This window comes from Rhinopithecus bieti, unplaced genomic scaffold (assembly GCF_001698545.2).
Source record: "Rhinopithecus bieti isolate Rb0 unplaced genomic scaffold, ASM169854v2 scaffold_11291, whole genome shotgun sequence".
NCBI lineage: Eukaryota > Metazoa > Chordata > Mammalia > Primates > Cercopithecidae > Rhinopithecus > Rhinopithecus bieti.
Genome location: NW_016807158.1, coordinates 1,404,521 through 1,422,592, shown reverse-complemented (window position 1 = coordinate 1,422,592; position 18,072 = coordinate 1,404,521). Strand labels below are relative to the sequence as shown.

Genomic DNA, 18,072 nt, shown 5'->3' with positions numbered 1-18,072 from the left:
TGGCCGGATCTCAGCCTCAACTTCAGCTCACTGAAGCTCTGCCTTCCCGGGTTTTCACGCCATTCTCCTGCACTCAGCCTCCCGAGATAGCTGGGATAAGGCGCACCGCACCACGGCCCGTAGATTTTTGTTATTTTTTACGTAGGACGGGGTTTCACCGTGTTAGGCCAGGATAGTCTCGATCTCCGTGACCTCGTGATCACCCGTCTCGGCCTCCCAAAGTGTGGATTACAGGCTTGAGCACCACGCCGGCGAAAAATATACTTTTCTTTCTAAGTTCCCCTAGAAACTAGACCATGAGCAAGGGCGGTCATTTAAAAGGGCAAGTCAAAAGAATTGTCAGCCCTCCCCAGTAGAGACTGCTATATATCTTGTATCTTATAGAGGTTTTGCTAAGAGGTGCCATTTGTCTTCAGAAATTCATGGCATGTCACTTGACCCAAAGAAGTAAAGCATCTTAAATTATGCTTTATCCTTGGGCTAGATGCCAAGAGGAAGACAGTGCTTGCTTGGTTAACATTTAACAGTCTCTCTCCCTGCAGAGTAATTTTTAATAAAAAGTTTGCTGTGCTGTATGTTCTATAACCTAAAGATAAATTAAAAAGATGCCTGATTTACAAGGAAATATATCGCAAAGTGCAAAACCAATGCACCAACATAATTTCATGCTCCCCTTGCCACCAGCTGATTATTGCAAATTAAATTTTCTTTTAATCAACCCAAGGTGTTGAAATGTGTACCAAATGCTGCAAAAATGTACTCCTGCAATTTGTGGATCATGTGACTTCCGTAAAGATGCTCTTTGCTGCAGCTCTTACCAACTTTACTCAGTTAGGCTTTTGAGTGCATTTCAAGTGCATTTAATTTTTGAAAATGTTCTGCTGCAGATTGCTCATTCACACCAGGAGAGTTTCCAAGTTAATTCAGCCCACTCTTCCTTGAAAGCTTCATCAGTATTGAAAATATTAAGTTCAGCAAAGGATACTTTGATAGCAAAGTAATGCCTTGAAATAGGATGGAAAAGATTTAAAAAACAGGCATGAAAAGGTGACCTTTCTTCATAGCTGCCATTTCTTCCAAGTGAGAAGGGACAACTACAAATGAATATGACAATGGAGATGCCTTTTCAAGGACTGTTGTTGTCATTGTTTTGTTATTATTATGCTTTCCTAAGCAAAGGCAGTGGGAGGTGCAAGCCTGGCTTAGGAGCGGGTGGTTGGAAGCTGAGGGGAAGTGAGCAATTAGCTAAGGAAGAGATAGGAGCAGGAAGAGGAGCAGCATCGCCACCCCCTTGCACAAAGGAACAGCGCTGTGGGGAAAGGGCTAGGAAGAAGCAAGGTCATAGGGATGACACGCTTCCACCTTCCCCTTGCCTCAGCTTGTACAAATGCCCACCCCACCTCAGAAGACAGAGGGCACTGGCTTCTTAATTGATGCTCAAGAAAGATAACACATTCATTACGAGAGATACAGAAAGGTTAGTTAAATGCTGAGCAAAAATTAAGATAACACAAAAACTTGCCACAAATATTAAGTTATTTTTAAATATACATACTAAGGATAGAAAGGCAAAAAAAAAATTTTTTTTTTGAGAAAGGGTCTCACTCTGTCACCCAGGCTGGAGTGCAGTGATACAGTCACGGTTCACAGCAGCCTTAACCTCCCAGGCTCAAGTGATCCTTCTGCCTCAGCCTCCCAAATAGCAGGGACTATAGGAATGCGCCACCCTACCCAGATAATTTTTGTGTTTTTTTGTAGAATAAATACAAAATTTTTTGTATTTGGGGTCTCGCTATGTTGCCCAGGCTGGTCTCAAACACCTGGGCTCAGGTGATCACAGGCCATAGCCTGCCAAAGTGCTGCTATGGGTGTGAGACACCATGCCCAGCCTAGAAAGCCAGAATTTTCAATCAGAAGATAAACTAGCTTCTCAAAAGTGAGAAGTTGTTGAGTAAAGGAAGAAGGTATCAAGTAGTGCTTCCAGTTTTTCTTTTATTCATTTATTTTTATTTTATTGTTTCAGCAGGCAACTATGGATAATAGATTGCCTCTGGTTTTATTTCCCAAATAGTAATAGCACACACTTTCACCTTGCATTAGTTTTGAGAGAAGATGCCTTATCCATGCCTCCAGCTCCAGTATTTGGTTGGTTTTTTTTCCCAAGGATATTAGAAGAGTGGCTTTAATTATTACACTGAAAAGCATAAATATTTTTATGTTTAGCAGATCAGCTTTGAGACATTCAACCTAATGGCACATTATTTTGGATGCACACCATGTCTCTGAGGAATTTCCTAAAGTGTAAATCTAGAATTGATGTGAAAGAACGTTTTATGACTTCATAAAAACATGTTAGAGTCGGTCGTAAAGCTATCAGCATCTTTTCTTTAACACCTAAGGGAAAGTCTAATTCTTGACCTAATGCCAAGAAAGGGGAGGTTATCTTGGCAGATGGGTGAAAAGTTTAGCCAGTATTGAAGGTGCCAGTACATTCCCTGATCCTGGTGACTACACTTTTTGCCAATTCTAAATGCATTCGCTTGTTGTTTGTCTGCAACCATGTCACCATTTACATAAGCTGTCTGCCTTGATGAGTATAAACTGGGAATGTCTGCACAAATGCCTGTAGGCAGGCCAGCCCCTAACATTTTCAGGGTCACAGCCTGTGGGCTGCTCCTGCCCCATGAGGACCACGAGGGACCTGGTACACATGCATGTGGATATCACAGCCCATATGACCAAGCTCTGTCCATACATATACCCCATTGCCTCAGCTGTGCTTCAAGGCAAAATATGCCTGTCTGCAATGCTGTCATCCTTCCAGGGACAGTCCTGAGAAGAGACCCAGGCACACCCTGGAAGCAGGCAAGGTCTATATGGTTACAGAATTCACAAGGTTGGGAGATCGAGACCATCCTGGCTAATACGGTGAAACCCCGTCTCTACTAAAAATGCAAAATAAATTAGCCGGGCGTGGTGGCGGGCGCCTGTAGTCCCAGCTACTCTGGAGGCTGAGACAGGAGAATGGCATGAATCCAGGAGGCGGAGCTTGCAGTGAGCCAAGATCACGCCACTGCACTCTAGCCTGGGCGACAGAGCGAGACTCCATCTCAAAAAAAACAAAACAAAACAAAACAAAAACTAATTATTTGACTTGAGTAGACACTAAGTGACTGAATTCTATGCAGCCACTTATGTATGAGCTAGATGAATGAGTCAGGGATCCTGGAAATTAGTGTTTTCTTTAAAAAAATTATATCATATATGATATTTAGTCACTTTATGATGTTTTACTATATGATGTATTATTATAAAACAAGGCTGTTAATGCCCTACAGTAGGAAGGACTGTTGGAAAGAAGACAGTCTCACTTGGGTCCAGAGCCAGTTGAGTAGAAAAATGATGTGGGCTGAGTCCCTGAAAGACAATCATGTGACCAGTTTTCAAGTATCAAGGGCCCAGAACAAGCCCAGGAAGAACTTCGAAGTCTTCTTAACTTCCTGATTTTAAATATGCTCTTTCGGCTAAAGATAAAGAACTTTGTTCTGGACGTTGAAAGAGAAGTCCAAAGGCAATAGAAAAGTATCCTATTAATGTATATGACTCTTTCACTTACCCTGGGAATCCTCAAATTGACTTAGTCAATGATTTTCTCTCTCTCCAGAACCTGTAACGTTGCCACTCCCAGTCATTTACTGCAAAGACAGATAATTCTTCTTTGTTGCTGACTTACTGACAACCACAGCTCTCAACCTCCTAAAATATGACAGCCAGAAAATAAGATCTCTCTTGTCACTGCCTATGACATTTAGTTGCTGATTTGGTCCAATAACTTGAGGAGATTTTCAATTTAATGTAGCAGCATAATAATTGTTTGTTTTTCTTCTTCCTGACTATCTCCAATCACTTTATTTCCAACTTGTACAAGGACTGATAAAGGACATGTGATGTACCAAGACAATAACAACTTGTCTTTGGATGATGTGTTCCAGCAGGGAGGATACATTTTACAAGCAAAGTTTTAAATTCTGTTTGAACAGAAAGAAAGGCTTTGACATTGACATTCTGTTCTCTTATGACCTCGGTACATTTCTGACAAAAAAGCATCCATTTTTTCTTTTATTTAAATGTGATTAATTAGATCTTAAAGAAAAATAAAATTTACCAAGTAATAACAAGCAACAGCCTGGGTCTCATTCATTCCATAATTACAAACAGGAAATGAGTACATTTTGGTTAGGCCATTTTTAAAATCTAAGTATACAAACAAATGCAGCTTTTTTTTTTTTTTTTTTAAGGTATCGGTGTAACAAAACATCTCTTACAGTCTTTGTTTTTTCTCCCTGACTTTTTCATTTCAAAATGGATTTGTAGCTTGTAAGGTTAACAGCCTTCACTAGAACTTTTGATAATTATTTTTAACTTGCCATATGCGACACCTTCCAGAGTTCTAAACAGGATACTATACCTAGGCACCCAAAATGGAATAATTAATGGTGATTGTTTCCCTCTTATTATTCCTCTGTTCCATAAACATCTTTTGAGTACCCTAATCAAATTTTAAGATGGGACTGAAACCAGCCCTATTTCTAATTACATTATTCTAGGTGCCCACTTTGGTTCTCTTCATCAGAGTGCCAATATCTGGGTATTAAATTAAAATGATGAAATTCTTTCTGAATGACAGATAAATGCTCATTTCAAAAACTAGCTTCTTTTGACTGCCAACTTCCTATCATTTCTCCATGTAAATACGCTGGCTTTCTCATGAAAGTATTGGTTTGGTTTATCTGGTTGATAATAGAGTATATTTTATATTAAGATGGACTGTAAAAATGGAAAAGAACTTCAACAGCTCCTTAGAGATTCAAACTTCATAATTTCAGAGCCTGAAATTAGATTTGATCCTAGAGTGAGCAAACTATTTTTTAAATGAAAATCTCAATTTATTCTTTTAAACCACTTCATTGTGATATGGCTGATATACAAAAAGCTGTGCAAACTACTTTTAAGAAGTATACTTTCCACATTCATGAAGTAAATCAATATTTCTAGGCTAGCAGAATATTATAAAACATAACTATAGCTCTTTAGAAAAATACATGATAGTTAATTTTACAACACAGGGATGATCCCTGTGCTGTAAGCCCTCCTTATAATACATCTACAGCAGCATTTCTCAAAGTGTAGCCTTGAAACTTGATGCAGATTCTTGTGCCCAGACCTACTGAAAAAACATTCCGTGGGTGGCCCGTGAAGATGTACTTTTTTACAATTTATTTAAGTGATTCTTATGCACCATATAGTTTAAGATTCTACTTGTTTTCTGACCATCTTCAGTAAATTATTCTTATGCAAAGAAGAACCTCAATATCTAAAACTAGGCATTGTCCCAGGGGTTTGCAGTCCTCATGAGAGGAAGATATAAATCAGTAACAGCACAGAGGAGGCTGATGAGGAGTTTCCCCTGTGTTTGCTAGGAAAACTAGAACGAGCAAGACCTTGGGAGCTCCATGCCTAGGTCTGTAGCTTTTCAAATGCCCTGCATATCTGGGAGAAAGAGAAGCAAGTCAACCAGGCTTGTAACAATACCACTGTCTAGAACAGTGCCTAGTACATAGGAAGCATTCACTGAGACTCTTGTCAAGTAATTACCTGTGTGTGGTATATTTTCCAGGGGAGCCCTGCCCAGAGAACGGGAGAAGTCCAGGCTCTGTGTCCACCCACCACAGCTCTCCACGCAGTGACTACGCAACCTACACCAACAGCAACCACGCTGCCCCTAGTAGCAACGCCTCTCCCCCTGAAGGCTTCGCCTCCCACAGCCTGCAGACCAGTGATGTGGTCATTCACCGCAAAGAGAACGAGGGCTTCGGCTTTGTCATCATCAGCTCCCTGAACAGGCCTGAGTCTGGATCCACTATAAGTAAGTGTCCAAATTTGCCTGCATTTGAATAAGGGGTCTTGTTTTGATTTGTTCCAGTGATACAAATACTGGACAAGTATACTAGAAGACTGTTGCGGGCATACCGGATAGCCTGAAAGCCACAGGCTGTGGGCACAAATAAGGTGTACATACCACTGACAAGCAGAATGTTACTGACCTCTGGCTCAAGAAGGCAAGAACACAACTAATGCCCTCAACTCCTCAACCCCTATAAAAGCTCTTCATTCTTTTGTAAATTAGGAAGAAAGGAAAACAGAGTGATGTGGTCATGTTGGCGTGAAAGGAGGGGTGCTTCTTTTTATGGGTAGGTCAGGGAATGTTCTCTAAGTAACTTGACTGAGAACTGTTCAACAGAATGGAAACAGACATGCAAAGGATCTGCAGAAAAAATCAGTCCAGTCAGAAGGCTTAAGGTGGAAAGGAACTTGGCATACAAGAAATACAGAGAAGCCCAGTGCAGCTGTAGTACGGGGAGCAAGGGAGAGTGGCAGGAGGCAGACAGTGCCGGCTTCATGTGCTGTTGCTGGAAGTCTCAACTGTAGTCTAAGTCCGTGGGAACCACTAGAAGGTTCTAAGCGGTGGACTGAAATCTGACTTATATTTTTAAAAGATGAGTCTAAATGCTTGTGGAAATTGAAACCAAGGCATTGGGGGTGGGGGAGAAAGCAAGAGTGGAAGCATAAGACATAGTCAGAAGGCCGTTTAAACATCCCTATGGGTTCAGAGACCCTGGTGCCTTTGTAACCGCCCACGGGCTTCACCTTGCCCGCTGCCCAACAGAGCCAATTTATCAAGACGGGAATTGCAATGGAGAAAGAGTAATTTACGCAGAGCCGGCTGTGCGGGGAGACAGATTTTATTACTCAAATCAGTCTCCCTGAGCACTCAGGGATCAGAGTTGGTTTTTTTTGTTTTTTGTTTTTTGTTTTTGTTTTTTTTGAGACGGAGTCTCGCTCTGTCGCCCGGGGCTGGAGTGCAGTGGCCGGATCTCAGCTCACTGCAAGCTCCGCCTCCCAGGCTCACGCCATTCTCCTGCCTCAGCCTCCCGAGTAGCTGGGACTACAGGCGCCCGCCACCTCGCCCGGCTAGTTTTTTGTGTTTTTTAGTAGAGACGGGGTTTCACCGTGTTAGCCAGGATGGTCTCGATTTCCTGACCTCGTGATCCGCCCGTCTCGGCCTCCCAAAGTGCTGGGATTACAGGCTTGAGCCACCGTGCCCGGCTGGATCAGAGTTTTTAAAGATAATTTGGTGGGTAGGGGCTTGGGAAATGGGGAGTGCTGATGTGGTTGAGTTGGAGATGGAATCATAGGGGGTCGAAGTGAGTTTTTCTTGCTGTCTTCTGTTCCTGGGTGGGATGGCAGACCTGGTTAAGCCAGATTACTGGTCTGGGTGGTGTCAGCTGATCGATTGAGTTTAGGGTCTACAAAATATCTCCAGCACTGATCTTAGGCTTCACAATAGTGATGTTCTCCCCAGGAGCAATTTGGGGAAATTCAGACTAGAATCCAGAGGCTGCACGACCCCTAAACTGTAGCTAATTTGTTAGTCCTACAAAGGCAGATTGGACCCCAGGCAAGAAGGGGGTCTTTCAGGGAAAGGGCTGTTATCAATTTTGTTTAAGTCAAACCATGAACTGAATTCCTTCTCAAAGTTAGCTCAGCCTATGCCCAGGAATGAACAAGGACAGCTTAAAGGTTAGAAGCAAGATAGAGTCATTTAGGTCTGATTTCTTTCATTGTCATAGTTTCCTCACTTACAATTCGGCAAAGGCGGTTTCACCCTTCCCTAGGGAGCAGTAGAAGGAAGAGAAGTAGATGAATGCAGCTTCTGAAGCTCCTCCCGCTCTAAGGTTCTATGAGTCTATACAACAGGTGACAGTCATAGCCCACATTTGTCTCCCAACTGGCCATCTTTGCAGATTCTCAGACTCCCTTGGTTGTTTTTCCTTTTCTACCACACTCTTCCAGAGCTCATTCGGCAGCCTGCAAACAGTAGAACAGAAGAGAGGATAGGAAAATATGTGCGTTTTTCATGGTGAAGTGATTTGACCCAAAAGGTTGGGTATGGAAACACGAGAATAAAGGAGCATTAAGAGAAACTAAATAAATGCACATATGTTGTAGTCCTAAAATTCTTATAAACTGTGGGAGTTTCTAGCACATGTGGGATAGGGGAGGGGTGAGTGTTAAACAATACTCAAGAAATAAAGTTATTGAGAATGAATAAGAACTTTATATGATAAAGTTAATGTTATGAAAAAAAAAAAGAAGAAAACCACCAGAATCTCATGGAAAGAGTTGCCCTGTTTAGTTTAAGCCTTGATAAACTCAGGAGTGAAAACTACAGAAGCATTAAACCTCAGCGAATATGTGCAGAAGCCAAATTACATACATCTGAAAGTACAATTTCATTTCTCTTTTTCTTCATGATAAGCTGAAGAAGTAAATCCAACTTTAAGCATAGACTAAAAGCAGAATTCTGTCAGTATGATGGATTCACCAAGATTAAAAGGATACAAAACTAAGAATTTTCATGAATTATATAAACAGCCTTCCAATAATTTACACTTGAAGAAAGTGTTCACAGAGAGCTTTTGTAGCTATTCCAGTCTTTCAAATTGTTTATTGGGGCAGAATACCTAAAGGACTAGAATAAAAATAAAAAGTATATTGCCATAATGAAAGTGTTTAGCATGTATTTAAAGTCTCAGCTTTATTTGAAGTATAGCAGCCTTATATCTAAATCTATAGAGGAATGTGTGTGTGTGTGTGTATGTGTCTGTGTGTGTGTGTGTGTGTGTACACATGCACTTACTATGTAAAGAAACTACACTTTTCCTATTGCAAATAAAATCCATGCATAAGTAGATTTGGAAAACAGTAGGTACAAATGCTTATAATTAACATGTGAATTTTTCTTCCTGCCAAATGACATCAGACTGACCTCAAAAAATTAATTCTAACCACTTTCAAAATGATATTTTACTTCACCCTGGAGAGTGGAAATATATCCTAGAGTTCATGATGCTTCATGGCTTTTTTTCACCTATTTATTTCTTTTCAATTTAGGGAGTTTAAAATGCAAGTTGCCCCCGTGCTCTGTGGCAAAAGCAGCTATTCACTGATAGCACGTTGCCTTTACAGTATGTAATTTGCAACATGCACCATGCACCTAAAAGCTTCCTGGAGCTGATGCTACCTCATACTTAACATCTGTAATAATTCTGAAGTCTAATTTTGAAGAGAAATGCAAAGTGTCTCATGAATGGTAAAAGCCATCCTTGTGCCACATATCCCTGGTCAAAATATCAAAGGTTTGGGGCTCTGTGAGACTGACCGAGGTTTACGTTATCAGGTGCCCAAGAATCACGATCATTCCCAGAGTTTGCATTGTTGTTCTCTTCATGGCTTTCCTGAGCCCAAGGATCATTAACACATTCACTGCTTTTCGTTTTGTTTTGTTTTGTTTTCGTGGCTTCTGAAGCTTTTTCTTGGTGAACTAAGTGCTGTTTAGCCTTTGATAGGAGCATCATTACATTTAAGCAAGGAAAGGGTGTGGTTAACAGCCCAGGTGCTACAATCGTACTATCTGGATTTGAAACATGCCTCTATCATTTACTAACCATGTGACCTTGAGGAAGTTGCATGACCTCTTTGGGCCTCAGTTTCCTCTGTGTGAAGAAAAGAACATTTTGATACCTCGAGCATGGGGTTGCTATGAGAGTTCAATGAATATGTGGAAGTGCTCAAAAGAGCACTGGCTCGGAGTAAGCACTAAATATGTCACTGCTGCTATCTAGACACCATCCCTTCTAGGAATTACCTTTCATTCCACCAGCTCACTCGTGTCGAGTAGTGCAGAGTTTACCCTGGCTATAGGTTCTGTTAGCCATTAGTCAGAGCCACCATTCTCTGAGGACAGCTAAATCTGGGCCACAGATGAGCATATCTCTGAGGGAAGCTTCCCCTCCCTGTCCCCTTCCTCACCTGTGGCCCTTCTGGGAACACAGTCTTTCTCACCATCCACAAACTGCAGCCCAGGTCAGCGATGGGGGCATGGGAGTACTGGTGGCCAAGCCAGTCCAGCTGAGGTGCCTTTGCTGGGGCTTCAGACTAGAATTGCGGTTTTCTCTCTCCAGAGTTCACAAGCCAATGAGCTATAAAAGTCATGGAAATCATCAAAATTCAGACTCAAGGGGGTGTCTTTTAGAATCTCCCTCGCAAACATGCTGCTATTGAATATTATCAGAGGAGACAGGAGAGAAGTAAGACCCAAATGTAAACTTTCCCTCCCTATGGATGGAGATAGGTCCGTAGCTTCTTCAGCCAAGACAACAACTTTGCCAAGGACCAGAGAGGCTTAGCTAATTGGGAAACTGGGAGTTAGGGTTTCTTACTTATTTGCTAGCATTTAGTAATGCTCTTTACCAAAGGCTCACAGATTTGTTTTCAAAATATTATTTCCCCAGGAAATAAGGAACTTTATATCAATCAACATAATGAAGGAGCAAGCTGCTTCCTTCCAAGGTCAGTGACCGAGTAGGCCAACCATTGCATAGGAGTAGACAGGTTTAGAAGCTTAGAAGCTTTCTATCTGTAGTGCAGGAATATTCTTTTTTTTTTTTTTTTTTTTTTTTTTTTTTTTTTTTTTTTTTTTTTGCCCTGGTCTCACCCTGTTGTCCAGGCTGGAGTGCAGTGGGGCAGTGGCATGATCTGGGCTCACTGTAACCTTCACCTCCTGGGTTCAAGTGATCCTCTTCCCACCTCAGCCTCCTGGGTAGCTTAGACCACCATGCACCACCATGTCCAGCTAATTTTTGCATTTTTAGTAGAGACAGAGTTTTGCCATGTTGCCTGGGCTAGTCTCGAACTCCTGGGCTCAAGTGATCTTTCCACCTTGGCCTCCCAAAGTGCTTGGATTACAGGCATGAGCCACTGTGCCCGGCCAGAATATCCTTCTTGACTTCCAGTGAGAACAGGGAAGCATCCTGGACATTTTTGTCCAATTACGCAAAATATTATGTATTTGTTTCAGACTTAAAATTGGGCCCAAGGGAAACTAAAGTGGTTTCCAGAACAAAGTCTTGAATAAAAATAAACTGTAATAGGCAATTTCACCTTAAATTCTTTAAAAGATTTGAACAAAGACTTATATGCAAAATGTTCATTGCTACATTACTGATAAACATAGAAAATTGGAAATAATGTTAGAAACCACCAAAACAGATAACTTTGGTATATTTGGGAATTGAAGCATTTTCTGCCATTGACTGACTACTTTCATTCTCACTGAGGTCTGCATGCACAGGTTAGAGAAAACTCAGGTAGCCTCTGACTCTGAGTGGATTGGATGCTTGCTCTGTAAAATGTTCAGGGGCTATGTGCAATGACATTGACAGGCCGATCCTTGGTCCTCCCCTACTCAAAACCCAAGTCCTGACATCCAGGTTTTATTGTAGAGCTGTAGCACCTGTCCTTATAGGTGCTTCCTACCTCCTCACCAAACCTCTTTCCCACCAGACGTTCCCAAGAAGGGCTTTGGTACAAGTAATGAAGTGACCCTTTTCTATAATTTGAAAGTCTCCACCTTTTCTGTCATTTGTCAGGAAGATTATGTCAGAATATATGGAGTAGACACACATAGCAGCTTGGGTATTGGTGGTGGAGGTTGATAGGCTACTGAATATGTTCTAACCTGCTGCTTGTTATACTGTATGTAAATTTAGAAATTTCTAAATTTACATACAGGATAACAAGCAGCAGGTTAGAACATATTCAGGACAGTGGTCATAGTATTAATCTAAACAGTCAGCAGTAGGGGAATAAACTTTTCAATCCTTCCTTTCTCCATTGGTGTTCTTCTAGTGGTGCTGATTTCATCTTCTGTCTCTATCCACAAGTGCATCATTGGTCAGCATGCTGCTGGCTCCTCACAATCCTTCAGCTCAAGACTGGTGCTGAAAATCTTTGTTTCCGCATGTGTGCTTTCTACAGCATGGGTTGAAGTTTGGACTTGGTCATTCTGGACTTTCCCTAAGGCCACTGCAATCTGATGCTCAAGGAAGGAATTAGTTATCTTTGGTAAAGCACCCTGGTGACTTTCTCAAAGTCCTTGATGATGTCCATAGGCTATGGAGATTAAAACTTAGCCTAGAGATTTTAAAACTTCACTAACAGGTCTTTTATGACATTTTAGAGTATTGTTCCTAAAAGGATGAAATAAAAATGAAATAGGAGTGATGTGAGTTACGATTTCCCCCACCAAAATCGCCTCATCAACCATGCAGACACTGAATAGTCATTGAATTTAGAGAAGGCACAAAGTAAAACAAAAACCAAGGTCTCTCTACTCTTGCCTCAAAACACGGCGATTTAAGCTAAATGAAAAGAACATTGGACAATGAGCCCAAGGCTCACTCCAGCTTGTCCACCAAATACTGTATCCCTTGAGCAAGTCACTTGGTCTTCCTGTGTCCTTTTGTCATTTAAAATATAAAGGAAGATGGTCTTTACACCCTCTTCCAGCTCTAAATTACAGGAATCAGCATGGAAAATAAGGTATTAAGTTAGTTTTGTTGGTGTGTAAAAAAGTATTGGGTAAGTTTTAGGCCTAGGTCATATTTTTCATTAACTAAGCTCTCATTTTAACTTTTATTACTTTTACCTTTGATTACATAATGGAAGTGGCTCCTAACACTTTGAATTCTTTTGTTCATCTCAACCTCTGTCAAGAAATTATCTTAAACAATCACTTAAATACACTAACCCAGCTCCCCTTTCAAGGCAATATAAGACAGTGTTTTTTCAACCTCCTTCACTTCTTGGCATACTTGTGAATTGATGGTATTTATATAACACGCTAAGATAAAACGAATGAGGCTGATGGGGGCAAGAGGCGGTCCCCCAGGAGGCTCTACCCCTGGTCCCCACCAACCTCACCCAACCATCCCCAGCTGTCTTGGCACACCTGTAACATTTAAGGCACGCCCCTTTCAGTGGCATCATGGTTACAAAGCTCTGCCTTACAGTAAATCCTCCAAATAGCAACCAATTAGCCATTCATTTTAGGTTCTATTGGGGTTTGGTTGTGGCAGTGAATTTTCTTCAAACCTCCAATCATTTGTTCATTGATTGCCTTAAAAATACAGGTAATAGCCGGGCGCGGTGGCTCAAGCCTGTAATCCCAGCACTTTGGGAGGCCGAGACGGGCGGATCACGAGGTCAGGAGATCGAGACCATCCTGGCTAACACGGTGAAACCCCGTCTCTACTAAAATACAAAACTAGCCGGGTGAGGTGGCAGGCACCTGTAGTCCCAGCTACTTGGGAGGCTGGGACAGGAGAATGGCGTAAACCTGGGAGGCGGAGCTTGCAGTGAGCTGAGATCCGGCCACTGCACTCCAGCCCGGGTGACAGAGCGAGACTCCGCCTCAAAAAAAAAAAAAAAAAAAAGGTAATAGATGCAACTGGTGCTTATCCTAGTGCCTTTGCCTTCTCTATGTCATTATAAACTTTGACCCATCAATGTTCCATCCCCAAAAGTCATTGCTAGAGCTACTGAAATACCCACACTGTTGAACATAGGAATTAGAAAATGACTCTTATTCATTTCTCTATTTCTCACTGGTTTGCACAAACAAGTTCCCTTTCAGAGTTCTTTTTTTGTTGTTGTTTGTTTTGTTTTGTTTTGTTTTTGTTTTGAGACGGAGTCTCGCTCTGTCGCCCAGGCTGGAGTGCAGTGGCCGGATCTCAGCTCACTGCAAGCTCCGCCTCCCGGGTTTACGCCATTCTCCTGCCTCAGCCTCCCAAGTAGCTGGGACTACAGGCGCCCGCCAACTCGCCCGGCTAGTTTTTTGTATTTTTTAGTAGAGACGGGGTTTCGCCGTGTTAGCTAGGTTGGTCTCGATCTCCTGACCTCGCGATCCACCCGTCTCGGCCTCCCAAAGTGCTGGGATTACAGGCTTGAGCCACCGCGCCCGGCCCCCTTTCAGAGTTCTTAACCAGCTTCTCAACATGTAATGTTCTCTTATTCCTTAAATGAATCCCTGCTTTGGATTCCTTCAACAACACAAATGCTTTTACTCTGGGCTTTGATTATGCTGAGAGTGGCTCACTCAGGAGGCACAATTGTGCCACCCACAATATTACTGTAAGTGCTTTCATAGCAGAAGAAATAGTGGGGTAGGAAACCTATATTAGATACTGATTTTCCCCTCATATATCTGGCTTCTAATATAACTAATTGAAGCTGAAGATAAGCACATAGCCTCAAAATCTCTGGGAAAGCCTACATATGCAACAAAGATAAGATTGTATTCATCATCTATGCTGATATAATATGTTTTAAGTCAAGTAAGTCTTTTCACATTTATTATTGTGACTTAATTTCTGTTCCATGAGATAGCCAGGGGCTAAGAGGGGAGTGGAAGATCATTGCTAATGATGCAAAGTACATCAAGAAAGACTGCACTTTCTACATACAATCCAGTCTTCCTGTACCAAGTCCTTGACCATAACACTCCTGATACAAATATCTGCAGGATAAAGTTCAAACACACCTCTTGTCCATTCAAGACCCTGGGGCATCTGGACAAGGCTTCTTTTTTGCCAGCAGCTCTTCACAGCTTCCGTTCCATCAAAGCTGGTTCAGTTATTTACCCTGTCCCAGAGGCCATGTTTTGCCTGTTGCCACTTGGTATGCTTCTCTTATGCAATAATATTTTGTATGAAGGTTTCTCCCAGGCACTGTGCTTGGAATCTTACACTGTATTTAATCTTCACAGCAACCCTAGGAGGTGGAGACTATTGCCCAAACAGTAAACATCTCCTATGGCTTACTGCTTCCTGACTTCCCTTCTTTTATTGTGCCTGTTATTGCTATTATAGTCATTTCACTTTTCATGTGTTTATATTTTGCTTTCCCCATAAAAGTTGTGAGTTGCTTAAGGGCAAGAAATGGTAGCATTTCTTTGGATCCTTCACAATTCCTGATAGGTTTTTTTCAAGGATTTTCATGCTCTTTATGTTGATGGGGTTGGATTGGCTTCTCATACAGTGATCCAGCGCAGTCCTCATCGAAAGGAAGACTGTGACTGGTGCTCTGCCCTAACTTACCCTGCACCCAAACCTACCTGTTTCATCCCGCAAAGGTAGCAAGACATATTTTTGACAATAGGCAATGCAGTAGAGGATCACTTAGGGGAGGAATTACGTGAAAGCTGGTCCTTGCCCCGAGTAAGAAATTACACGCTAATAAAGCAGAACTGGAGCAATGTCCCAGAATACAGATTTCTCATCAGTTGTTCTCAGCCTGGGTAAATGATTCAGTAGTCAGCCTGGGGCCTGAGGAATGAAGACTCAGATAAGAGAGCACCCTAAGAAGTTAGGGGCAGGGAAGCTGTCTTTTTGCCTCTGGCCAGCGCCTCTCGTCCTACACTTCTTGGTTGCAAAGCCCTTGTTTTCCGAAGGGCCAGGCAGTGGCCTCAATGTGCCCCCTGATTCACCTTTCCTGGCACCAACCCTTGGAATCGTCATCCATCTGTGTGAGCACCACCTCAGCAATAATTATATAGTCCTAAATAGGAGGGTTTGGATGGCATCCCAGACTCCTTAGAAAAAGTATTACTTCAAATTATTTATTCATTTGCAATCCTCATTAACAAAGCAACCCATTTCAGTTCCAACTAAACAACTTCTGAATCGCATTACTCCTTTATAGGATTATACTCACTAAGGTCAGAATGAATAGGACCTATTTATTCAATTCCACTTTTTCAATCCTGAACATGACTAGTTTTTCTTCCAAATTACAACCTGGCTGGCTGGTTCCTACTAGTAAGCAAACAAGTGCAAATATACAAATATAAATAAAATAAATATATATATATATATATACTGATATAATCAAACTCTGAGTCCTTCGAGAGCGAACTGAAGCATTTATTAAATAAAAAAAATTAAAGAAAGACGAAATGCAAACATTTTACTCTCCTAGGCCCTAACAAATTTAAAGAATCATTTTTTTTTTTTTTTTTTGAGACGGAGTCTCGCGTCTGTCGCCCGGGCTGGGTGCAGTGGCCGGTTCTCGGCGAGCGCGGTGCAACTCCGCCCTCGCCGGGTGTTGTATGGCCATTTCTCCTGCCCAGCCTCCGAGTAGCTGGGACTACAGGCGCCCGCACCTCGCCCGGTAGTTTTGTTTTTTTTTTTTTGTATTTTTTAGTAGAGACGGGTTTCACCGTGTTAGCCAGGATGGTCTCGATCTCCTGACCTCGTGATCCGCCCGTCTCGGCATCCCCAAAGTGCTGGGATTACAGTTGAGCCACCGCCGCCCGGCCTTAAAAATCATTAAATTGTAGAAGAAGTCTGCAGAGAACACCATCATTCTTATTTATTCTTATTTATTCTCAAGAAGAGGAGCAATACAATCTATCAAAAAAACCTGTGTGTTCACAATGCATTTTCTAAAATTCTGGACTATTTTTCTTGTTGTTGAATAGAGCTCATAAATCATGTTTCCCCCACTAGGGAATCATTTTTCAGGAGAGTTCTTATTATTGTGTTCAAAGACTCCAGACAGCAGCAGAAGGTGAATATCTTCTTACTTTTAGCTATTCAGTTGTCTTGAAAGCTCATAAATGGGTGATCAGTGGCCGTTTCCTCTGGGCTTATGTCCTGCAGCTCCTTCTTATTCACTAGATAGTACAGGGAGATGGCAACTGAGAAGAGACCCCAGGCATCATGTACAGGATGATCCTCTACCAATGCAGGATGCCCATCACTCTCCCACACGAGGTTCAAGCAAATTCAGAGCCTGCAGGGCACTTTTGCAGAAGACAGTTTTTCTTTATACTGCATTCAGGGCCTGATGGTGGATTAAGTTCTCTGTGATTTTTTATTTTTCTTCTTTCTTCCCAACAACCAACTACATAAGAAAATATTTCAGAGAAGCGTCCTAATAAAGCTTGTTCCACATGTGGAACCATTTTAAGAGCAAGTTGTTAAGTGAACACAGTACTGTTATTTATCACCCTTGTCCAGTTATGTTGAAAGGGTATTATAAGGGGATATTTTTCCCATTTGGCCTGGGAGAAAATATTTCTTTTTGATGCCCAGTTTCCATCAAGAACTTAGGGAGTGCTTCTACCAAAACTCTTTCCTACCACACCAAATCTTGGTAAAAGATCTTTTTATTTGTGCATTTGACCACCAATAATTTTGCAATTAAAGCTGGGTTTGTTCCCAACCAAACTATTCTGAGCACTTGCTTGGAATCACTTCTGCAGATTAATCAGACAGCCTTTTCTGGGCGATGAGTCAGATCACTAGGCATTCCCAAGGTTTTTACAGTGCCAGAGAAAATCAACTAAATAGTGGAGTGTGCCATTGTCATTTTCATTTTTCAATCTGACCTCTCCCAGATCTCATTTCTCTAAGCCAGGCAAGGGTTTGCTCTACAAAGTTGGCCAGATGTTGGGTATCTGATGAACCCATCTGCTTTCAAGAGTGAAATGCCTAAAACCTGCTGTTGGAAATCTGTTCATCATAAAGATGTATACTTACAGATTCATGATGAGAGGAGGGTCTTCCAGAAAGCAAGAAAGAGCACATATGAAAGGTTTAGTTCTTATAGTTTTCTGGCACAGAGCAGTTGAGATAATGTGAAGTAGAAGAAGAATATTTCAACTTAGAAATCTTCATTCAAATGTGTATTAGACTTGCTAGATGAACAGCAAGATTAAAAACAGCCACACTCTTGTAGACACTTGACAAAATTGAAATACAGTAAAACCTGGGTGCCAAATTAATCACTGATATCAGTGCTTCCTGGTGCCAAGTCACTTTCATCTCTAATTGATGTGTATGATCACAAGCTTTAAAGCAGACCTCCAGGTACCTACATTCATATCCTAGCTGAACTTATACACAGTTATATTTGTCCCTCTTGAGGGATGAAGGCAAGCTGTTACCCAAACATGCTTTCCAGATATAAGACAAATACATTAGGCATTCCCTACCACCACTGCTAATGCCTTCCTTAAGGTTCTAGGTTAGCACAGTGCAGCAGAACTTTCTGCAATATGGAAATGTTTTATCCTGCACTATACAACACTATGGCCATTAGCCACAT

General features: G+C 41.7%; 1 protein-coding gene across 2 annotated transcripts in view; it reads left to right on the top strand.

Moving 5' to 3' along the window:
* The window catches only part of MAGI2 (membrane associated guanylate kinase, WW and PDZ domain containing 2), a 1,515,811-nt gene that overhangs the window by 1,355,214 nt on the left and 142,525 nt on the right, over positions 1-18,072 (top strand). For both annotated transcript variants that reach the window (XM_017880419.1, XM_017880418.1), the window contains one exon: positions 5,678-5,926. In XM_017880419.1, coding sequence (XP_017735908.1) covers positions 5,678-5,926 — 249 coding nt within the window. The remainder of the gene's footprint in view (positions 1-5,677; positions 5,927-18,072) is intronic.